The 25096-nt window shown below is 38.3% G+C and overlaps 2 protein-coding genes across 2 annotated transcripts; both read left to right on the forward strand.

Annotated features, from left to right (window-relative positions):
- The first annotated feature begins 722 nt into the window (after positions 1-722).
- Positions 723-25064, forward strand: LOC145895702 (uncharacterized). The gene is made up of 14 exons (XM_082984489.1): positions 723-733; positions 801-862; positions 1562-1706; positions 4543-4615; positions 5791-6032; positions 14317-14328; positions 21788-21902; positions 22336-22467; positions 23135-23299; positions 23375-23671; positions 24031-24211; positions 24278-24455; positions 24515-24726; positions 24784-25064. Exons 1-14 carry the CDS (start codon positions 723-725, stop codon positions 25062-25064), a joined length of 2106 nt encoding a protein of 701 aa, XP_082840615.1.
- LOC145894568 (uncharacterized) lies at positions 14472-19095 on the forward strand. The gene is made up of 7 exons (XM_082983191.1): positions 14472-14482; positions 15162-15235; positions 15348-15495; positions 17656-17997; positions 18231-18413; positions 18472-18846; positions 18924-19095. Exons 1-7 carry the CDS (start codon positions 14472-14474, stop codon positions 19093-19095), a joined length of 1305 nt encoding a protein of 434 aa, XP_082839317.1.
- Positions 25065-25096: the final 32 nt, after the last annotated feature.

Genomic DNA, 25096 nt, shown 5'->3' on the forward strand with positions numbered 1-25096 from the left:
AAATTTTCAAAAATTTAACTAGAATGCATATGGAGATGAGCAGTCGAAACAGTTTTTGCTTAAATCTGCCTGTATTTCGAATATGACGCATTTTGCGCGCAATAGGCGCGTTGGTCGTGACCTCTGTAAAAAGTTGTTGCACGACTATCATTTGCTGTGTTTGCCTTCAAATAACTTGAAATTTTCAAAAACTTAACTAGAGTGCACACGCAGTTGAGCTGTCCACACAGTTTTTGTTTAAGTCTAGTCGTTTTTCAACATTAAATCACGTAGTTAATACTGTGACGCATTTTGCGTGCAGTCAGCCCGTTGTTCGTGCCCTCTGTACAAAGAGGTTGCACGACTGTCATTTGCTGTGTTTGCCTTCAAATATAATTTGTATAAAATTGTCTGTCTATGTTTGATTTCTGCAAAGATTTATATTTTGGAAATCGCATCCAAACCTTAAATATGGATAATTGCTTATGTAGAGAAAGTGGTTTTAAATCTTTCCGAAAAACATTCGTGAGATTGACAAATATTTTTGATGTAGGCTTGCTATACTTTTTTTTTGTAAAAGAATCTTCAAACTTCGAGCACGTACGAAAGTAAAATGAAATGTTGGATTCTTTATTTATGATTTTTTTGAGATAATATATTCCGCTTAAAATTTAAAATTTTTGGTTGTTCAGACGGAGGTTTTGAGACAGGGTTGGATTTGTCTTGTTGACTTTAGACTAAACATGGGAGCAAGGTTTGTGAGACCAAAGACAATATAGGAACATGACAATGTAAGATATAAACTATTTGTGTTTTATCAGGTATTGGTTGATGGTGGTTGTTGCTGGAACCCTGATCTCACTCACTTCAGCTCAGATTCCAAGTATGTATTTTGTTATAACTTGAGTTTATTCAGCTACTGTCTAGGGGTGACCCAATGGTAATCTCTATCAATCTATTCAAACAATGTTCGGGTGAAAAAACTTATAATCCTGCAGCTTTGGACTGTGGGACTGATCTCTACCAGTAAAATCAAATAAATTTTGCTCGAGAATTTCCATGCAAACACAAAAAATAATCACGAGGAATAAATGGCCTCGCAGTTTAGTGGAATAACCGTGCGTTCCGAGTCTGGCGAACGAGGGCAAAATCCACCAGTTTAAACCAGGAATTTCAATCCTTGAGGAATTTGTTATCGGTTCGTGCGGGAAGAACAGAATATTCGATTAATTTACATCAAACAAAACAATTTATTGATTTCTCACGTTTCATTCACGCAACAACGAACACAGGTTGCAGACGCACTTCAGCTAGCGATATTTGTTGTTATTCCACTGTGCATTGGGTTGTTATTCCACATCCCGTAGGTAGGTTGGTCATGACAGACAAACATGAGTTAATCACAAACAACCATGGACTGTTTTACGATTATTAGGCGAAGAGCAAGAAAAGTCCTCGGGTATTAAGACAAAGAGTTTTTTTTACTTTTTTCGCTAAATTTAAATTTTTAATATCATTTAATTTGGTTTATAAATATTAACGAATAATTTCAAATCGATTTACTTTGATGTGTTTTGTGTAGGGTTCACTTGTGATGATGGGAGTGAGGTGTGGTCTCTGTGGTTTTGTGATGATGATCCGGGTGGTCCCCAATGCAAGGACGGAAGTGATGAGAAACCGGCCAACTTTTCCACTTATCCTGAAAACTCAGCCAGTCCTTACATGAGGTTAAAGCACTTAAATATATTCTCTATATTCGTGTTAGCTGAGTTGTCCAAGAAGTAATGGACGAGCGAAAAACATCCAAGCAGTTTTAAGAACCCACATGTTGAGATATGTTGTTTCCTGTATTATTTCAATACAAATGAAGATAGCGGAATGACCACTCTGAAAAATTCATTGCAACAAAACAGACATTTAACACAAAAGAACACCAGAGGCGCCCTAGGCTACACATGCGTTCACAGTCGTTGCTGGTCACGAAGTCTGCAAAATCCTTAAAAATGGAGCAAACAACACAACGGTGACAGTCTCCTGGAACGTAGCTACAGGAGTTCACTTGATGTTTCTTATCCAGCTTACCTCACATCAATTCAAAATGTAAAAGAATTAAAATGCATATAAATAAACACAAATTTAGTTTGAAACGACCACATACTTAACAAACAACTGAATCGTTATGAAGGTTAATCGTGTAAATCGACAGGAAAGTAGTGTGACTTCATGGAAGGAACGCAATAATCAAACATAGTCCAGAAATGCCTAAAAAAATACGAATAGTTGCCATTAATCTGGTTAATTTAAAACCAAATCTAATACAAAATATGATAAATAATGCTACGACCTCCGTCTGTTTCAAGTTTTTACGGCATATATATTTAGCGTGTCTGTGCAGGCATCGTCGTTATCACTAAAAAACAACACAACAACGCAGTTAACCAACAGTAATGCAAACTGACAATAAGATTTTTCGTTTGGGTGGGGACGCTCGATAAAACCTATAACATTTACAGATTATCAGCTTTGACGACTCTGCATGTTTAAACTTTTACAAACACAAATCTCACGAAACTATTGTTATATGACGTAATACATTACTTTTGTTACAGTTGCGACAACAAGTTTGACTCCTACAGTGTAAAGAAAGTATGCGCCCTAAGAGTGAAGGAGTTTTGCAAAGGAAAAATCCAATGTGTTGGAAAAACGCTTTGTGACATCTGCCCCTCCCTCTTCCAGTGTCCGAATTCATCTTGTTGGAAACGTTCGACTATTTGTGATGGCGATCCTTGCAATGATTGTCCAGCTTTCCAACACTGGAATAATAGACATGGATTCAAATGTGTTCGGAATGGCAGGAATTGCAATCTTCCGCAGATGTTTCTAAGGGACGGCATTGCTGATTGTGATGATAAATTTGATTTGTGTTACACCTCGGAGAATGGAGACGCCAGGTAAAAACATTTTTACATAGATGCGTTATCTTTGTGTTTTATTGTATTTGTCGGTTAATTCTGTCATAGTATTACGAATTTACAAATACATAGTACCATTTTATTTACACTTTGCTACAGTGATATGACCATTCCGCTCTTGTGTTTTTATCAGACATGGAATATGTTTTTTTTACAGGGATGTTCGTAGTTCTCACACATTTAATTATCGGTTATGTTTCCAATGTACAAACGACCCCATGATCATCTCAAGGTCAAATGTTTGTGATGACGTCATTGATTGCCCTGATAAAAGTGACGAATGTTTTTGTCAATCTGGGAAAATCAAGTGTGGCAAGTTTCATTAGTAAGTGAAGAAAGATTTGTTTAATCTTGGCGTTGCGAAAATCGACATTCAATTAGTGGGAACTTCGTGTTGCGCAACCGACGCAAGCAATGCGTGCCAAGGGGTCAACAACTGCCACGATAAATTATCGAAATGTGTGGAATTCCCGGCATATATTGTGAGGACTTGTTAGTCATAAGGTATTTTATCAAGCTTGCCGTTGGTATAAAAAGTACATCTGTCAACGATGGGGCTGGATTAAGAATGCAGCCACAATTTGGGCAGAGAGTCTTGTGTTTTACCGATATGGCATAGATATTTGATACCTTAAAAGAATGCTAAGTTAAGGATAGTTTATTATGATTCGGATAAAACAGGATGGGAAATTTGCAAAATCAGTCCGTTTGTGCCGCTTCAACCTCCCTGTAACATCATTGCGGTATAATACTCATTGATTGGATGCTACAAAACCCTTTCCTAACCTTAGGCGCATTAAGCAGCTAAATACAGTTCATCTTCATCTTGACTCTGCTTGTATTGATGTTGTATAATTGTGTCACAAATGTGTGTGCAGTGTAAGACACAAGTGACGGAGTAACAAACAACCTAAACATGTCGGTGGGTTTTTTCTCGTGAATGCTATCGTACTTATCCGGTAAGTTTAAGTTTATTTTCCGGCTGGTTCCGGGTACCGAAATTTGGTCGGACATCAATTGAATGTGGGGCAATTATACAATATACAGAAGCATCGAAAGAGTGAGAAATCCTTGTCTAGGAACGTCTTGTGATGCAGAACCGAGTTTCACGGAACTTTGCCAGATATTATTCCTTCTTTGGTCGCGCTTTTATTTTTCCCGTCTTTTTTGTGAAATTTAATCTCGGAAAATAAGGTCTCGTTTTGCATATATTTTAGAAAGGCAATTGGAAAAGTTACAAGTTCACTGCTTTTGCTACAATAAAGTTCCAATGACAGAGATTATTCGTTGTTCGCATAATGATGAAATTTTTCCTCCGTTGAATCTCTTCCGCCATTAACCGAAGTAAAGGTTTTTCATCGCACAAAAAAGTTAAACCCATAACGCCCCATAACTGTTGTTGGGTGCAAACATCACAAAGCTGCAATCAATGCAACTTACACTTGTAGCAAAACTAACACATTCCAGAACACTTACGAGAACTGCGTGAAATAATGACGCGCACGACACCAACATTAGTAGTCCATGTATAGTTGTATTCAGCTGAAATATTAAATTACAAAATAAACACGAAACAGTCAAATATTTTCAGTGTGGATCAAGATGTAAAGAACGACAGCTCAACAACAGCAACCAACTATATGCAGGGGAAGTGGTATTGTATGGTAAGTGCGAATACATAACTTATTGTTTTGTCGGAAGTCAGGTTATATAAAATAATGAAGACTCGGTTGTTTACGTTCCCTTGACCTCCATCAATGCAGTGTATTGTGGTGGAGTGTAACGCAGCGGATATGTTGCCTTCTTTCTTATGTTCTCTCGCTTTTTGTGATGCGTTCCTACTTTGCGTTGGTTTTACAGACACGCTCGCAGAATAAACAGTAGCTTTGGCTTAGTGGTGACCCCGACCTATCAAAAACGTTAAATTATTTGATTTACATAATGAACAACAGCAGCACAGAATGCATAGCGGCAGTCTAGCTGCTTACTTTTTGGACGGCGCAGTCAAGAGTTTGGTTTCAGCAAGCAGGAGGGACAATTTGTTCTTCGCAATATTTCGAGCGACACAACAAAGTATTTTCATGTGGTAGCTTCTTTAGATCTGTTTCATCGCCTAAACGTGGAACTAACAAGTGCCTTCATGAGCGTTTTGGAAAGAAAGATCGCCAGGGTTGCCCACTTTGTGATTTTCAGGTAAACGATTCGACCGACCGCACCTTAGCTGCTGCAGCGGTCGGCATGAGTTTGTACTTTTGGGATAAAACCTCTGGAATGAATTTTTTTGTTGATACAGGAGCTGGAACGCAGAATTAATGAGCAAGGTAAAATCCTTGTAGTTGCTAACGCAAGCAAAATTCGAACGTACTGAACACGTTTTGCTCTGATGCACTTGCCCACCGGCAAATTTAAATGGAAATTTGTACTGGCGGACGTTTCCAAGCCTCTTCTTGGAGATGACTTTCTTCGCGCTTAACGTTTGCTGGTTGATGTAACACGCCGCAGTTATCAGCGCACAAACGTTTGCAAGAATTAACAGAGCACTAAACACAACGGAATAAATAGGTGGAATGCAGTAAATGAACTTATGTGACGGTAGCAACATTTTAACATAATAAACTGAAGTAGAATGTACTTAATTTCCAGCACGAAATAATAACAGAAGCAGAGCAGCAGTTGACGTTGTTAACGATACCTCATGCAACAACCACGAAATCCTGACAAGAATTACAATACTAATAAAAAGATTCGTTTGAAATAATAACAAAATATTATTTCCAGCATGACCAACAAATCGTCCGCACAAAAACATACCAGGAACCACGTGATGTGTTTTATGCAGGAATGGGGGTGGAGGACGTGGAGGTTCGACAGCAAACTACTATGCGATGGGAGGTGGGATTGCCCTTATCAGATCTACAATGCTGACACAGGTCGACGATTCGACCACGATGAAGATCCCCAACTTTGCAAACATCGGAAATACTGCGTCACAAAAGACGGACTTCTCAATATTCCTATGTCCAAAGTATGCGACGGTTTCATCGATTGCAAGAATAAAAGTGACGAATATCCAGAAGAATTGTGCACAAAGGAAGGAAGATTCTACTGTCCAGCGTTGGACGGAACTAAAGTAAAAATATCCGTTGCTGACAACATTTGTAGTTGATAACTGCTGTTGTAGTGTTTTTTTGATGACAACCAATCGATTGTAAATTAAAGCTGAAAAGATTTTTTATTTTTTTATTTTCACTGCCATTATTAGTTATCTATTTACTATTATGTATTGTTGCCCACAATACCCATTATTTATTCACAATGATGTCAACAACGTCAGTTAAATACATGCTTTAAAAATAACTTTCACAATTCCATGTCATTTGTGTCGCTGCGACAGAAACAAAAAAACGTTTCGTAAACATTAGATTTCTGTCAACGCATCGGATGTTTGTGACCTAATAATTAACTGCGATGATCAAAGTGACGAAACAAATTGCACAAAGGACGGAAGGTTTTATTGCGAAAACAAAGATCCATTGTTCGTCAAGAAAGAGAAGGTAAACACATGTTAATAATTTAGCATAATTTCATTTAATTTGATTTTTTCTAATCTTTTTGCCATCCGTTACGTTTATAGAAAGTTTGTTGTAGTCTGCTCACCAATTAAACGTCAAACAATAATTTCGAAACATGATTTTTATACCGAATTAAAAAACTTTTCTTAAATTCACAGAAGTTTAATGGAGTCGGCGACTGCTCTGATTGGTCAGACGAGTGCCCAACAAATACAAAAATGACCAACGAAAACATATTTTCATCACGATACGAGTTAATTGCAAACCCATTTCTACGAGCCATTGTGTGGATAATGGGGATGCTCGCCATTGCCGGAAATTTGGTAAAATTACCCAGGCATTTTCTGGTCTCATTGTACAATAAGATGATGTGTGTACAAAAAAATGTTTTTGAGGTTGTCATAGTGACGGAAAGCAAGACGTTGGCGACGACAGAATCTCAATCTGCTGCATTTCGCACAAACCATCTGCTCGTTTTAAATCTATCCGTTTCCGATCTACTCATGGGAGTTTATCTGATCATGCTGGGCGTCGCTGGTGTCAGATACTCCGGAAATTATTGTGCCAATGACCTTATTTGGAGATCAAGCGAAAGTTGCACCACAATGGGGGTATTGGTTTTGCTTTCAAGCGAAACATCGGTGTTTACAATGGTTCTGTTGACCATTTTCCGACTGTATGCTGTGAAAAACGTAAGTGAAACAATTGTATTTGGTTAAGTCAGCTATTGCCAACTTCGTTAAACCGGCTGCCCCATCATTGTTGAAATGATGCAGTTTAGCCCAATTTGGGAACTGCAGGGTAAAGATAGAGGAAACAATTCCGACGGGATTTAAACTACATTCCCCGTCCCTCTATTTGGAAGGACCGCTAAGCTTGCTAACTTATTCATTTGAATGAAAACATATGTTTCTCTTGTGTTTCAGCCATTCGATGCATCCTTGAAACCGGAATTGAAAACTGTCATCCTGTCCATTATCCTCTCCTGTTTTATGATAAACCGGAATTGAAAACTGCTTTTTGATAAAGTCCGGGATGGCCTACGTGGCGTTTTCAGACGTCAACCACAGGAAGAGCAACAGGAAAATGTGGTTGTGGTTGCCAACCGAAAAAAACTTGAATGTGGTTGAAGCGGAAACAGATCTGTAAATAAACCTTGCATTCAGTATGTGGAAAATATACTTTTTCCCGAGATCGAATTTTCGAAAACTATACTCTTGTTCATGACGTCACGCGTATCTTCCATGTGTAGAATCCTATATAGTTTGTGATGGCAAAGTAATGCGAACACAAAATTTATATATCACATGACATCTTTATTTGCAAAAATCTCACAAGTATGACAAAGTAACATCTTTGACGCCATATCTGCGCTGCCGAAACGAAAAAATAAATATATGTCAAATTTGGTTCGTGTATGCACTCGGTTTTTTTCCTTGTCTCTGTTTATGCCTGGTCACGCTTTTTGATTGTATTTTATGAGTCATCTCTTTATGTACCATAGTGTGAGTCACGTGATTAGTTGATCGGACTCTTCGTCCACGTTACACGTCATCCAACACATGGACACTCTTATTATGCTTCACATCAACTTGGGTAGAATCATTTTGGATGGTGCAGGAGGAAGAAATTGATAATGCAGGAGGAAGAAATTGATGGTGCAGGAAGAAGAAATTGAAAGTGCAGGAGAAAGAAATTGATAGTGCAGGAAGAAGAAAATGATAGTGCAGGAAGAAGAAATTGAAAGTGCAGGAGAAAGAAATTGATAGTGCAGGAAGAAGAAAATGATAGTGCAGGAGAAAAAAATTGATAGTGAAGGAAGAAGAAAACGAAAGTGCAGGAGAAAGAAATAACTTCCTTACCACATTTTGTCTCTGGATCAACGTTTACTTGTAAATATGATATTATGATGTTCGAAACATTCCATGCAATCAACTTATAGAATACAAACTATCGACAGATAAAAATATAATCTGCTACCTTCAAATGTCACCAAAAAAAGTTGAAAACGCCCCCTCAAAACCCCTTCACACACGCTTTGCACATAAACCTCGCCCTGTGTATTTTGTATATCATAGATAATTATATTTTACTGCAAACAAGACGTTGTAAAATTCTTGGCAGGACAAACTCTCTGTGTAAATCGCATCATAATTCACATTCCATCGTTAACATTGCATCAAATGCCCAGAAGCAAGATTTTTCGGTTGAAGTTTATTTTTCTAACAATCAATTACTGTTTGGCATTTAATATCGGCTGGTTCGTTCGCGGCTAATTTAAACTTTCACCAAAATGTAATCGTTTTGTGGAATGTTTGCTGATTGCAAATATTTTGTGGTACTTGTGGTCGTTATCAATAAACACAGTGTTGAGAGGGTAAAACTGTGTGTATTCTTGAACTTGTGAATTCTGATGAGGTACAAGTGTAGGATTTATGTTATGTTTATTCTGTGATAACACAAAACCTAACTATGACTCATAAAGACTCCAACACTGTGCAATTAGTAATTACTGGGTTGTATTAAAATTAGTGAAGCATTCGAATACTCACATTAAAAGATGTAATTTCAATGATGAAGTTCGAGTAAATCCAATGATTCGTAATGAGGCAGTACAAATGTTCAATGTTACATTTCAGAAACTGTCTGGCTTTACAGTTTATATAGACTCAAATTCAGACGTGTTGACCGGGTAAAAATGTCAAACAAATATGGATAACAAAGAATCATAAGGCTTCGGTCAGCAGAAAAGCCTGTGAGCGATCGAGTGCGCCGAGCCGAACGACAAAGATCTGTCGGCATAAGTAAATTTTTGGTATACTCTTGTAGAAACAGTTGCCCGCTCTTCTCTTCTAACAAAAAATCGAAACAAGACAATCTATTACCTTGCTCGCACTCCATTGTGGGTTCTACAGAGTTGAGATTCGAGAGCAGCGACCGCACGTCAACCCGTTTCATGACAACGAACGAGTCATCAACATAACGTCCCCAAAACTGAGGAGGGTTGACTAGCGTTGTATGGTGTTCAACTGACTACATCATGTTGTTGGCAACCACAACGGAAAGTGTAGATCAAATGGCCGTAACAAAAATCTTTTTATGAGGATTACCTCTGATACAAAGGTAGGTGGCATCCAGGACCCAACAAAGACATCTACAATGTGTGACAGCAACGAGTAATGTTGTTCCAATTTTAAGTCGTTTCGCAATCTTTCTGCTGCTACGTTCGCGGCCAACATTACCGGTACGTTGGTGAACAGGAAAACACATCGAACGAAACCATTACCCCTTCTTGCACACACAGCTCTTTTATCTGCGCAGCACAACTTTTTGACGATTTCTTTCGTCCTTCCTCACCACGGGTGCCCAAAACTTGGCCACGTTGAGCAAGATTGTTTCCAAACGAGCGTCAAAGGAAAGTCAAGTTCGTGTATTTTCGAAAGTAGGTAAAGTCCGCCCTTCCTCTATTACTTTCAACCAATCTATTCTTGGTTATCTGCTGCGAATGATGATAAAAATTCAGTTTGGACGTTTGTTTGAAATCCGAAAGAAGACGTTGGCTTGAAATGCTAATAAGAAGCGTTGTTTGTTAGGTGGTTTGCTTCACAAATATTCATGTAGGAAATCAGAAAATTTGTAATTTTGACGTAGTTGAAATAAGTCTGTGGATCGCTGCTCTGTGTCTAATTCCTTGTCAGATCATAATCAAATACCTCACTAATCGCCATTATTTCTGTGCTTAGTTAAATGTCATGTTTATCTCTCAAAGTTTTTCGGGTATTCTGTAAGTTCGTGATTTGCCGAATGTTTTAATATTCGTCCAAACCGGAATGTTGACCGATAGATTTTAATTTTGCACAAAAGTACTTAAACATAAACAATAAATATACAAAAGCAAAAATAACATGGGCACCGGTAAAACCATCCAGTCAAGAAGCTAACATTAAATGCGCCAGACTGGCAGGCGAGGAGCGTCGCATACGAAGCTGTCAATTAACTTGCAACCATTGTTGCAACGTCATGATTAACGTCGTAATGTATTACGATGAAGAATACCGTTTGAACAATATATTAATGGTTAGATTTGTTTAATGCAGCCTACATATATGCATTCGTTTGACACAACGATGTTTTATTACGCCATCGGGTTATTGACCACACGTGGTCATTAAAATGGACAAGAAAAATTGTACCCGATTGCCGTCAAATAATTTGGATGTATTTTACCAGCGTGCATTGAGTTAAACATACGTCCGTTGACATTGCAAGGAATTTATTTCAATTTTTTGCACGATTACATTTTTAACTGAATCATCTAAGTTGCAGCATCACTATATATTTACAAATCCGATCATATTAATTTTTCACGCTAACTACGCTGTTGAACAACAAATATGAAACTTAAATTGTCATGGGTCGATAAAACCATTAATTGAATAAATCCAAATTGTCCATGCGAAATCCAAGTTTAACCCGCGGGTAAATAAACATAAAGCAATACACATTGGACGGTCGAAAGTAAGCAAAACATATTGGACGATCGCAAGTAAGCAAAACACACTGGACGATCGCAAGTAAGCTACCATTGCGCTACCACTTAGGTGTAGAAATCAGCTAAAAAGCAAGCCAGTGCGTTCATGAACCCCTGTTGATATTCAGGTACCCCCTAGAAACGCGTGGCCCTTGTGCCTTAGCCTCTAGAACAGTGTTTCTCAAACTTCTTTTCCCTACCGCCCCCCAAACACCTTAGTCATTTAACAACACCCAACAGAACAGATAAAAAACATAACGAATTTATTTGTTGCTGTCAATTAATGCGATGGTTGAGGTTGGTGCAATGACACAAATTTCTCAATATCAGGTTTCATGTCGGACAAAAACAATCATAAGTCTCCTCAATTGTCGATATCAAGAAGACTAAAAATGGGACCAAGGTTTGTGAGCTATTTAAATTTTCTACATGCTGAAAAATAGCAACATTTTTGTCGGAAAAACAATAAATATGCATAATTTTGGCGCGGGATAATAACACAATATCTCCCGGCGTCTAACTAGGCGCAAACATTTTTAATTATTTAAGGTTGTTATTTCTATGCAAATTCATATCATGGTTGGGGCTATGATTTTTAGAGTTAAACTACAGGTCACATTACTTGCACGGGGTGTTACGCTTCGCCAGTCGCTTTTTAAGCCCGGGACGAAATTTTGGTCCGTTTATATCGCGCAAAAATTATGCCAAGTCACAGTCTGACAGTAGGTTAGGTTATATTTGCCAGGCCTTTGGAAGCGCTGGAATTCCGACGGATCGGCTGGAGTAAACTCGCAAGTAAGCTGAGAAATCCTTGAACATCTCCAAGGATTTATCAACGGACACGATATTGATGGGTTGTTAAATTAATGGAAGAATTTGGATAAAAAGACACTGTCGCAACTTGAACAGAACCACATGCAATGTGTAACGAAAGCGTAGTTCAATTTGTTCCAATTGTATTTAGTGACATAAAATATAACACAAATGTGAAGAGGCAAACGCTCAAGTTCAACATGCAATGACTCCTATTATGACCACATGGGGGTTGGTTGTCACAAAGACCTCCAATATAAAAAAGCCTTCAATTGACAAATGATGAGAAAAACCTTTTCACCGTTAGTACTGATTGGGAATTTTTAATGCATCTGATAACTGATTGGACACAACGACGTCATTTTAACTGAACATGTAAGTGAATCAAGCTATATAACTGAATCATGAAATCATGTAACTGCATCATGACATCATCACGAAATGCTTACAAATGAAATCATTATTATTTTGCACTTTACCTACGCCAATTAACAACAAATATGGAACATAAAATGTCATGAGTCCATGAAACCATTTACGGAATAAGTCTAATTGTCGCGGCAAAATCCAAGTTTAAACTGTAGTTAAATAAACATGAATTCTAACCCCAAGTTCAGTCCCACAAGGGCCCAAAAAATGCATATATATCTTTCTTAATTACATTCTGTTCTTTTGTTGGGTTATGGGCAATATACACACAAAAAGTCGATGACTGGACGGTAATATGGCTATGTTTTCCCGTTCGACGTATGCGAATAAATAAAATTTCCAAAAAAACGTGTCAGTAATTTATCGACACGCGAGAAGCGCAGAACAAGAAGCTGTCAATCTGATCATGGAAAATGCTGAGCAGGAAATCAGTTGTCACGCTGTTGAAGAGGAACACTGAGTGTTGAAATAAAAATCTGCGTGAAGCAAGGTAAGATCTTCCCCAAGGTTGAAATTATACACTGCCCAAATTCTTTAACTTTATAGGATGCATCTTTCCAAACGGAAGAAGTCAACACAGTTATTTTACAACATTCACTTTTAATCCGCGCCACCACAAAACAATTTTCCTATCCAGTGAATACTGTTTCTTAACTTTTATAATATTATCTGCTATTTTGACTATTTGTCGCAGGGTGAATTTGTCGCAGGGTGGTGAAAGGATTTTATTTCAGATGGTGAGTTGACCACAGAAATCCCCACGCTTAATTATCATGGCTTTTCTTTTAAAAATATTTGGAAAAAACACATGTGTTTTCAGTTATTGCTTGTTGCGTCATAGTATATTAAATACTATAACACCGGAGTATATGAGTGAGGTTTGTTGCGGTTGGGATGTTTTAGTGCAAAAATATATTCATTTTACACATCCATGTTTTGTTTTCCCAGGGACGAGAGGAATTCTATACATGTCAAATAATTTGCATTGGCTCGTGTTCAACCTGCGTTGATATAAACAGATGTCCGTTGACTGTTAAAGACATTTATTCAATCAAATATAGACAATATCTAGTATGAATACAACTTAACTGATCAATAAGAGCTGTTGTATTAACAAATATGAACAATATAATTACAGGTTGTCACTGCAAAATCCAAGTTTATAGCGGGTAATAAATATGTGCAATGATACCGAATTTAGTCACACGAAGACCAAAATGATTGCATACCTGCTATTAGTCAACACTGCGTGGGTAATGGGCCAAAGCTTAACACAAAACGCTGCCGGACCGCAAATAGGCTAAGTTAAATTGCCTTTCCAAGCATCAAGTACTTTTGCATCGTTCGCTAAACGTACGAAATTTCTGTTAGACCACCTTGATGCATGTGTTTTATCGAACAACCAACGGTTGGTTTGACAGCCAACCTCAACGATATTTAAGCTAAGTTTGAATTTCATTGGAAAGCAGAAAAAGTTTTTTCTGTAAGGACTTGGCGTGAACGAGCCAGTTAATTATGATAAGTATAGTTCTTAATACTAATCTTTACGAAGTGTTTGTAGGAACACAAATGTTTGGGTCTGTGGTGGTTGCGTGCGTCTCAGTGCATCAGTATTACAATCCCGGAACAAGCGAATGCAATGGTAGACTGCATGAATCGAGGAAATCCTTTTCAACGTTTGTTATTATTTGGATTTTTTTAATTTCACACAATGACGTTTGTTTCACGGGATGTCTTTTAGACGTGTGAAAGACAGTGGACTAGAAACTGTCAGTTTTAAATGTCAGAATATAAAGGAAGAAAGCGTAAAATCCATATATTAGTGCGGCAATATGTGGATATGTTTAATTGCCGCCTATGGGGTGCTGATTTAAACTTATAGGAAGTAGAAAAAATGTTGCCTCAATAGAAACTAGGCTTCTCTCTTCAGTGAAATAAATATATTCATTTTGATTTCCGTTTCTATAAAACATCTACAAATATTTTTGTTGCAGAGTTTGGGTATTTTGTTGTGATTTAGGCCAGCTTATTTGCAAAGAAACTTTTCAATCTTATACAGGTATGTGTATAGATTGGCTGCAATAAATCTGTGTCAACAAACATTATATCATAAAGTCGTTGGTTCACCAGAGGAAGGATTTAAGACGGATCAGGGCAAGCTCCGACAGACTAAAAATGGAAGCAAGGTTTGTAAGCTATTTAAATTATCTCCAAGTCAATAAATAGCCACTTTTTTCTCGAAAAAATCATAAATACTATTTAATGTTGTTATTTCTCTGCAAAGTCTTATCATGGCTGGGACTAGGGTTTGTTGAGTTAGGTTCAACTCGGCCTAGCATGCGAATCAAAGTGAATGATCAATTTGTCTCATAAACTTGCCCGGTGTCTCACGCTTCGCCAGTCGCACTGTGAATGCGGGACGAAATTTTGGTCCGTTAATATCGCGCAAAAATTATGCCAAGTCGCAATCTGACATATGCTTATATACGGTCACATACAGTATTTACCGGGTCTGTGTAAGCGCTAGAAACCCAGATTGACCGAAACGAACCAAGCGTGGTTTAAAGTATTTATATCAGACATATGCTTGAACCAGTGTGATGATTAAACTTTCTTTTTGCCAAAAATGACAATAAAAAATAAGAAATCTACTGATTATTTATTCTAAGCGTTTGAGCAACAAGTGGATGAAAAAAGTGACGACAGTTGATATAACAGCCATTTTTGGTTACCATTTATCTTGAATAACCTTGCAGTGCTCCTTGGACATAAAGTTTAAAAAACTCCACTAAAATCCATGATGACGTTATTCCCCTGAGAGAAATATATCATTGCAACATATAAACTCTGATCTGTTTTTATCAGGTATTGGTTGAAGGTGGTTAGAATCCTGCTGTCCTTCATCACAATTACTTCAGCACGGTATAAACTTGGCGAAAGTAAGTATTTTGTCACAAATCATAAACTCTCAATTAATTTAATTAATTTAATGGTCAGTTTTCCAGATTTTGATGAATTTTAAATCGATTTACGTTCATGTGTTTTGTGCAGCGTTCACTTGCGATAATGGGATGGAGGTTGGGGCTACATCGTTTTGTGATGAGCATTTTATTGCTGTTCTCAATTGCTGGGACAGAAGTGATGAGAAACCGGCTAACTTTCCAACTTATCCTGAAAACCCAACCAGTCCTTACTTGAGGTGAAAACACTTAAATATGTTCCCAACATTCGTTGTAGTAGTATTGACCAACCAATAGACGATGTTGTCAGGGTATGACTTTACTTGAAATAACAATTTTTAAACGATTTATATCAAAGTCGGGTCAAATAAGACAGTTTCAAAACCCCACGCGGTTAGACGTGCTTTTGCTTTATATTTCAAGGGAATTATTGATTGTGAAACACTTCCACCTAACAGTAATGTTGTTGAGGTAATGTCCAGTGGGAGGCGCAAAGAGTGAATCCAAGATAAGTAAAGGTTTATATCAGGGGTGACGAACACGTCGATCGCATCACAGTTTGCGTTGACTTTACAAAATTTGAAATAAACGTAATTGTCAATCTTTTTGCATAATTTACCGAAAAAACTAAAAGTTTCATCTTCGACAGTTTAACACATTGTTTCAAAACTGAGCATTGTTACCAAATACGTGGCACATTGTTACGTAACACGTGGCATTATTACCACACATGTGGTATTATTTGAACAATAAAACAACAATCTGTGCCTTAATTACTAGTTTCCTCAATAAAACATTTTTGGCGCAGAACGAAAGTTAAAATATTTTTGATATTGTAGGTGGTATAAATACGTTACAATCATAATGCATTTGCTTCTAAAACTTTGTGTTAAGGAATTTACTATTATAGCGCACGAAAAGTGGTAAAGGTGAAGCCCAGTCATCACAGCGTTGTTTTGAATGTACAGTGCCGCATAGACATTAACGATGCTTGCCTGATGTTGCGTATGTTCTGTGGCAGTACGATGTTTTCTTCCGTTTGTGGGACCGCATTTCGGTGTGCCGTCGTCACGCATGGTTGACTTTGGGGTGGATGTGGGAACTGGTTGTGTGGGTGCTTCAGTAGGAACCACTGGAATTGTGGCGGTATCTTTTTACCACTCCTGGATTTGAAACCAGGATGGGATACGGTTGGCGGCGCACCATCAGCGAGAACACCTGTTACTCTTACATTGTCCGCACGTGTCACATCAGCTGTCACACCTGTAGTTGAAACCACCAGATCGTTGGAGCCTTCAAACCTGCCATTGGGCGAACGAAGTTGAGGTCTTGCTCTTATCTACGGTTCGCGGCGGATTTGTGCCCGCGTTTACTGCCGCATTTGCTGCTTCTTTTCGTTGATTGACATTTATTGTAAAGTCATTCCTTTCAAAAAAAATCACACCTTTGCGGTTTCCCTTCATACATCACCTCAACTGGTTTTTACCAAGGCGCAGGCGTCAGGAATAGCGTTTTAGGCAAGTAGTGATGTTTGCATTATCAACACTCCCATCTTCCATAAGCTTAAAATGTTCATTTTTTGGCAGGGTTGAAATGGGCTTTAATGTCAAGGTTGTCGTCCGTTGCAAACGAATTAGCCTCTTTCACACCACTGGCCGAAACACTAAGCTGGAAAACTGCCTTTACGTAGTTCATGTACGACTCTACAAATATGCGTACGGGCTGGCCACTGGCATTTCAACTCTCCTCTCAAAAAACAAGCAGCACTGACAAGAGCTGGACTGGCTTTGCACAGCGTGGTTTCAGTAAGTCTATCAGAACAGCTCTTTGAACGAGAAAGCGGAAACAAGAAACCCTAAAATGGAAATTTTCGCAACTTCGCGAGAGACTTGATAAATTTGCTATTGCTTGACAGAGTTCTAGACACCCAAAATTACCCGATTCCAATAGTTTTCTTCCACCTTGTTTTCTCCGTATGGATGTACCTAGTTTGGTGATGACAGTGGCTGTATAGTCTCCACAAAGTAGAAGTATTTGCATGACCGGATGGTCGGCATGATCGTCTACAGAAGTCGCACCAAGCTGCACTGATGAGACCTTATAGTTCGAAACAATGGTCAACTGTTTACTGCCAACAGAATTTCAAATATTGGCTCCAACTTGCTTTCTATTAGTTTTTTTTGCAGATGTGAAATTATTGTAAAGTCGTAGGTTGTGTATTGTTATTCACATATCTGCATACACAATAGTGCATGACTAGTTGGCATTAATCTGATTTATTTCAAACCAAACCTAACATTTACAGATTATCAGCCATGACGACTCTTCATGTTTAAACATACGTAAACACAATATCTCGCGAAATAATTAATATGTGACACAATATATTTTTTCTACAGTTGCGATAACAAGTTTGATTTCCACTTTTCAAACAAAGTATGCGCCCTAAAAGTGGAGGAGTTTTGCAAAGGAATAATCCAATGTGTTGGAAAAACGCTGTGTGACATCTGCCCCTCTAGCTTCCAGTGTCCGCATTCATCTTGTTGGAAACGTTCGACTGTTTGTGATGGCGATCCTTGCAATGACTGCCCAGCTTTCCAACACTGGAATAATGGACATGGATTCAAATGTGTTCGTAATGGCAGGAATTGCATTCTTCCGCAAACGTTTCTATGGGACGGCATTTCTGATTGCGACGATAAATCTGATTTGTGTTACACCTCGGAGAATGGAGATGTCAGGTATTTCGTTTTTTGTTGCATCTTTTGCATATGTGTACTTACCAGCACTGTCCCAGACTCCCCTCACCCTCTGTGCTCCTGTTCTGATTATTATTCGGCGTCACTCTTCCTATTGCAGTAAAAAGTCAAATGAACTTTGCTATTTATATTAATGGTCATATATAGTAAAAAGAACGGAGTTAACTACTTGCTTGTGGTAAAAATTGCATCAATAAACAAATTTGTTGTTGTAGAGATATTCGTACTTCTTCATCCCTAAACGCACAATTGTGTTTCCAATGTACAAATGACCCAATGATTATCTCAAGGTCAAGTGTTTGTGATGACGTCATAGATTGCCCTGATATGAGTGATGAATGCAATTGTAATGGGAAATTCTATAAGCAGTTCATCAATAACAATAAAGGGTATTTTGGGTAGTTTGGAAAAGACCTTTTATTTCGTTAATGCAAATTATCTGTTAATTTTATTTAGTTCAAAACCACGTTGTAATTGTTTTGACAATAATGGTGTCTGTTACAACACAATGGATCCAGCCAACGTTTCCTGTAACTCAAAAATTGAAATCTGCGACAAGCTTTCTCATTGTTTGGGAAATTCCCCATGTGAGTACCTCTGCTCCTCCCACTTCCAGTGTCCGAATTCAGCTTATTGGAAACGTTCAACTGTTTGTGATGGCGATCCTTGCAATGATTGTCCAGCTTTCCAACACTGGAATAATAGACATGGATTCAAATGTGTTCGGAATGGCAGGAATTGCAATCTTCCGCAGTTGTTTCTATGGGACAGCATTTCTGATTGTGATGATCAATCTGATTTGTGTTACACCTCGGAGAATGGAGACGCCAGGTATTTGTGAACTGTTGTGGTTGGTTAAAAATTCCTGAAAGTTAAGACAAGACAGAATGGACTTGTGTCATTTGCAGAGATGTTCGAAGTTCTCAGATATTCAATCATCGTTCATGTTTCCAATGTACAAATGACCCCATGATCATCTCAAGGTCAAGTGTGTGTGATAACGTCATTAACTGTCCCGATAAAAGTGACGAATGTTTTTGTCAAACTGGGAAAACCAAGGATTGTGGCAAGTTTCACTAGTAAGTGATAAAGCATTAGTTTATTCTTTGGATTGAAACCACTGACATGCAATGTGTGTGTAGTTAAGTGTATGTAAAGGTGCGTTAAGTGTCTGTAAATACTACATGACTTGTTTTCATGGTTTCAAAGATGTGTTTCGCCGATGCAGGAAAATACCCATTCCTTTAATGTCGAAGATGTTTTTGACCTTGTTTACAAAGTATTGTTGTCGAATAGGCCTTTAAATGCAAGTTATAGCATATCTGGGCATTACAAGCAAGCAGCGTTTGACGCAACAGTGTTTCAATAATTGGCGACCAAGCAGAGGAAATTTACATGATACTAAATTTTCAGTTGTTGGGTTAAAGTGGTTTCAATATGTTTGTGTTCTTCAGCTACCGTGTTTTGAATGCCAATTAGGATAAAGCGAATCTTTGGTATTGTTTATATTTCTTGACATACTACTGATGCTATGGCAAGGTGTTGTAACAAATCCAATGTGAGGCATTTTTGCTTCAGTGGAGTGCAGCAGGTGTTTGGAGGTTAAACTTCTTTTCGTAATTTTGGGTCAGTTCTGAGCTGAATTCCCATGTATGGGTTTTATACACGTTTGTTCATTTACTACAGGAGTCACAAGCAAATATCATCTGCATTTAATTTGAGTTTTTAATTATAAAATAATCGCGAAACTTTCAAATATTTTCAGTGTTGATGAGGAAGTGAAGAACGCCTGCTCAACAACAACAACAACAACAACAACAACAACAACCAACTACATACAGGGGAGGTGGGAGTGTCACGTAAGTGAGAATACATAACTTTGTGGGAAATAAGTGGCTTAGATGTTTGCGTACATTTGCAGGTGCTTACCAACACCATATATTAGTCACTTGCAGGACAAACTCCAGTTTAAACAAACGTTTGCAACAATGTTTACGCAGTCGAACGTAATTATTACACGAACTAACAAAGAGATTGATTAACAAAGATATTCCGTACCTCAATGGTTTGGTTTCTGTAGTTTTCTAAACTACTGTGTAACAAACCAACACTCAGAGATATGAAGCGAGTTACAGCCAATATTGTGGTTTTGCATTTCACTTGTTCGTTTCAAAGCGAACTAATCCACGAACAATGGAAAGATTTTTGATTCGATGCTTCATTCTTATATGATCAAAGAACGTCGCACTGCGCAAAAGTTTACGCTCGGTAACTTACGTCACACTGCGCAATTACGTGAATACCTGTGTCTCGAAGATGTTTGTGTTAGATACAGCAGTGTCACAGTACCGAGACCATCCATTTATTCCAATTCAAAATGTTCCTGTCTGTGGCTCCATCGCGACCACTTCAAACACTGTTCCATGTAGAAGGATTACGTTGTTATATACTGGTGGACAGTACGATATATAATTTATTGAAATCATACATAATATCCTTATGACTTCCGCCGAATCTCACTTTGTCATGAGGTTGAGCCACTTCGTAATACTGAACTTCATCGTCGTAGCCTACAAAGATCCCCGTAAGATCGTTACGGATTCGTTTGAAAACTTTTATCGCGAGTTATAACCTTTTAGATATTTTCAATCAGATTCCTTATCATCATGAAAGATTGTTCGCTCTCTTTGACACATTGCAAATTTGTTAACTGTTTGTAATGTACTTAAATCTCAAAAGCTCGAAGATTGGAATTCCATCCCATTGTTTGACACCAACTATGGGATGTTGTGGCGAGTAAAACTAGCTTCGCATGCAAGATTGCTCATTCTAAAACATTGAAAAAAAAATTCCAAAGTTTCATTTTGCAAAAACTAGAACAAGACTTCAATAGTACGTGATAATAATTAGTTACAAAATCATATAACCTTACTAATGAAATTGGAGCTCGTGCTTGTACCGAGTTCCCCAGACGTTTCGTGTGCAACGTTGACATGCGTGGAATTTATCTGTTATTTGGGTTGCACTAAACCACCCAGCACGACATGTATAACTGATTTGGGATACCTACATTTTTAACAATTGTCACTAAAATAACAGCAGATATATCTATTTTGTTGATACTCAAAGTACTGCGACCACGGCGCGAGCTTGGAAGAGGAGTCGAGTGAAAAGTCAATTCCGCCGTCCACACGTTTTAGAATTAATTATCGCTTTCGTCCCAAATTGTATTTGTTCGTGAAGCTCATTTTGCTATTTTCTTTGTTTTTTACCTGGTTGATTAAAAAACTAACAAAACTTAAAAACAAACATCTTGTAATGCATGACAATCACATGGTGATCACCTTCCCAGATATAAAAGTCTCGAACAAGTTTGTTGTTATGACGTTTGTTGCTGTCGATGTGTCGTACCTGTTTCAAAACTTACTATTGATAAAACCTCATGTAACAGCCAGGAAATCCTGACAAGCTCTACAATAACTAATGAAAGATTCATTTGAAGTAATAACAAAAGTATTCCTTCCAGCATGAGCAACAAATCGTTCGCACACAAACATACCAGAAGCCACGTGATGTGTTTTACACAGGAAATGATGAGGAGGTGGTTTGTTCGGATAACGTTCGTCAACAAACTACTGTGCGATGGGAAGCAGGATTGCAGTGGTCAGATCAAGAATATTGACACACGTCAACAATTCGCCCACGATGAAGATCCTCAACTTTGCAAACATCGGAAACACTGCGACACAAAAGACGGACTTCTCAATATTCCTATGTCCAAAGTATGCGACGGTTTCATCGATTGCAAGGATGAAAGTGACGAATATCCAGAACAAAACTGCACAAAGGAAGGAAGATTCTACTGTCCAGCGTTAAATGGAGCCAAAGTAAAGTTATTTCTTGTCAACAAAACCACAAAAAATTCAAGACACTTTAATTACAATAGGTTTGCAGGCTTGGCAGCCCAGGCATTGCAGCCTGGCTGGATCACAGCTATCGTATCGTGATCATTAGGTTTGCAGGCTTGACAGCCCAGGCATATCGTATCGCGAAACTGATGATCGCGATACGATAGCTGTGATCGCCAAGCAAGGACCTGCGCAGTGGGGCGATCCTGCCAATCATGCAATTGCATGAAATATTACTGCTTAATTGCAATAGTTAGAGTAAAATCTCTTCAAAGCTGTGTTTGAGCTATAAAAGAAATATAGGTATCGGTGTCTGTTGTTTAGTATTGTTTGTCATAATCCCCTGTGTAGAATCTTTCGCACACAGTTAACCACAAATACGGTTTAAGTATTCTACAGATTCTTGTGACAGATTTCTGTCAACGAATCAGATGTTTGTGACCACACAATTAACTGCGATGATCAAAGTGACGAAATAAACTGCACAAATGACGGAAGGTTTTATTGTGAAAACAAAGATCCATTGTTCGTTAAGACGGAGAAGGTAAACACAAGTTTTGTGTCCTGTGGTAAAGACGTTTTGATTCAGTGCATATTACCATTGTGACCGAAATTAATTCAGCGATCCCGAATTCGGACTAAGTTTATTGTGACGGCGGGTATGGAAGTTTTAGGACCGATTAAGAAAGATTTTTATCTGTTTTTTAGCGCTTAATTTTCCAACCCCTTATATGGTAAACGCTAAGTTCACCCTGCACTAACGGCTCACCGTCAAAACAAAAGTTGGGAGCCGAACTACAGAGGCGAATACTTTTATTATTAAGTAAAATGACGTCAATATGAATGAAACTAAAGAAGCGCCCAATGTTAATGGAAAGAATACCAAACAACAAAGTGCGACCCACTTCACATATAATGTTCTTTACACCTAACCACACAAGCACACCTTAACGTTTACCACCAGATGAGAACTGCCAGTTTACCAATTATTTCTTATTTTTGTCACCAGCTTTTAAGCCAATTAGCGCGTCACACGCCTTAAACGTATCCAAAACTACACATACATATTGCTGTACATATTTTTTTTGTCCAATTTCCATAGATCCGTTGTTCACCAATTACATACAAAACAGTAATTTCACATCATGCTGTTTGCTGAAGCTAATATGACCAATTTAACTACAAAGTTTTCTTTAATTTACTCCACGCAGAAATTCAATGGAGTCGGCGACTGCTCTGATTGGTCTGACGAGTGCCCAACAAATACAAAAGTGATCAACGAAAACATATTTTCATCACGATACGAATTGATTGCAAACCCATTTCTAAGAGCCATTGTGTGGATAATGGGGATGCTCGCCATTGCTGGAAATTTGGTAAATTAAACTAAGTTTGTTTTGTCTTTGTTGCACAATAAGAACACGTGTTATATTCCGCCAATTTGTTTTGAGGTTGTCATGGTGATGGAAGGCAAAACGTTGGCGACGACAGAATCACAATCTGCTGCATTTCGCACAAACCATCTGCTGGTTTTGAATCTATCCGTTTCCGATCTACTTATGGGAGTTTATCTGATCATGCTGGGCGCCGCTGGTGTCAGATACTCCGGAAATTATTGTACCAATGACCTTATTTGGAGATCACGCGGAAGTTGCACCACAATGGGGGTATTGGTTTTGCTTTCAAGCGAAACATCGGTGTTTACAATGGTTCTGTTGACCATGTTCCGACTGTATGCTGTGAAAAACGTGAGTGAAACATTTGCATTTAGTTAAGTCATCTATTGCCAACTTCGTTGAACCGGTGACGGATCGTTTCAAAGGTTTATGACAACAATCTTATCTCCGGAAACCAAATTATTATCACTCTCACAGCTATCACTAGATTCTATGCCTGACATGAGAAAGGAAACTGAAACGAATATTGTTGAAATGACAAAGTTTTGCCCTACTTGGGAACTGCAGGTGTAGAGAAAGAAGAAACAATTTCCAGTCCGGTGGGATTCGAACTGACAACTAAATTCCCCGTCCCTCGATTTGACAGAACCACAGAGCTTGCAAACTTATTGTTTTTAATGAAAACACGTCAATGTTCTCTTTTGTTTCAGCCACTCAATGCATCCTTCAAACCGGAATTAAAAACTGTCATCCTTTCCATTATTCTATCGTGGGCATTCTCGTTTACCATTGCATTTATTCCACTCACAACTCAACTGCAACATTTGTTCGAAACCAAAGCTTGGATGAATGAGAATCCGTTTTTTGACAATGTTGCAGTCGACGTTTCTAGTAAGATATTGTCGTTGATGTTGGTGGTGAAACCAGTTTCTAATGAAACTAGCGCTGCGTATACAGGCATGAAAAACTTCATGGATCGATTTGTAACTTTCCAACACAACTTCACAAGCAACGATTCCCAAGTACTCAACTCTGCCCTCATGCGAGTAAATGATGCTAATTCTTGGATGGATTTTATGGATATTCTTGAGGATTATAATTACACTGAGCTATTTGATATTGCTGGATATTTGGGGTTTGTTTTTATTCACACAAAATCGTCAATTTTATCGTCACAAAATTGTTTATGTGTAGATATTACAGCAGCAGCAGTGTTTGTATTAGCAAGCTGTATGTATCAACCAACGACAAGGCATGGGGGTATTCAATCGCTATTATTACTCTTAACTTTCTGGCCTTTGTGTTTGTGGCAATTACGTATTGTTGGATATACAAGAAGTCAACTGCCAGTGCCAGACAAGTGAACGAGAGGCCAAGAGATGGAAGGGCGGCAACACAAAACAAAGGTAAGCACATTTGTATTTGCATAAATATTATTCCATTAATGCTGTTTGTTTCAGCAGAAATGCAAAAGAAAATCCTCCGACTGATAGTTACTGATTTTCACTGCTGGGTTCCAATTTCCATCATGGCATTTGTAAACTTGGGCGGAGTCCCTATGCCTCCAGTGATGTATGCTGTGTCAGCAATTATCCTACTCCCCATCAACAGTTCTCTAAATCCCCTCATCTACTCCAACGCACCAAAACTGCTTTATGATAAGGTCCGGGATGGCCTACGTGCCGTTTTCAGGCGTCAGCCACAGGAAGAGCAACAGGAAAATGTGGTTGTGGTTGCTAACTGACAAAACTTACATGTGGTTGAAGCAGAAACCGC

Source organism: Ascidia mentula, chromosome 3, assembly GCF_947561715.1.
Source record: "Ascidia mentula chromosome 3, kaAscMent1.1, whole genome shotgun sequence".
Lineage (NCBI taxonomy): Eukaryota > Metazoa > Chordata > Ascidiacea > Phlebobranchia > Ascidiidae > Ascidia > Ascidia mentula.

Excerpts from the sequence above, each read along its gene's own strand:
- LOC145894568 (XM_082983191.1), top strand. Across the intron at positions 17,998-18,230 it reads TCGGAGAATGGAGATGTCAG|AGATATTCGTACTTCTTCAT; the intron begins GTATTTCGTTTT and ends TTGTTGTTGTAG. Across the intron at positions 18,414-18,471 it reads AACAATAAAGGGTATTTTGG|TTCAAAACCACGTTGTAATT; the intron begins GTAGTTTGGAAA and ends AATTTTATTTAG.
- LOC145895702 (XM_082984489.1), top strand. Across the intron at positions 863-1,561 it reads CACTTCAGCTCAGATTCCAA|GGTTCACTTGTGATGATGGG; the intron begins GTATGTATTTTG and ends TGTTTTGTGTAG. Across the intron at positions 24,456-24,514 it reads GATATTGCTGGATATTTGGG|ATATTACAGCAGCAGCAGTG; the intron begins GTTTGTTTTTAT and ends GTTTATGTGTAG.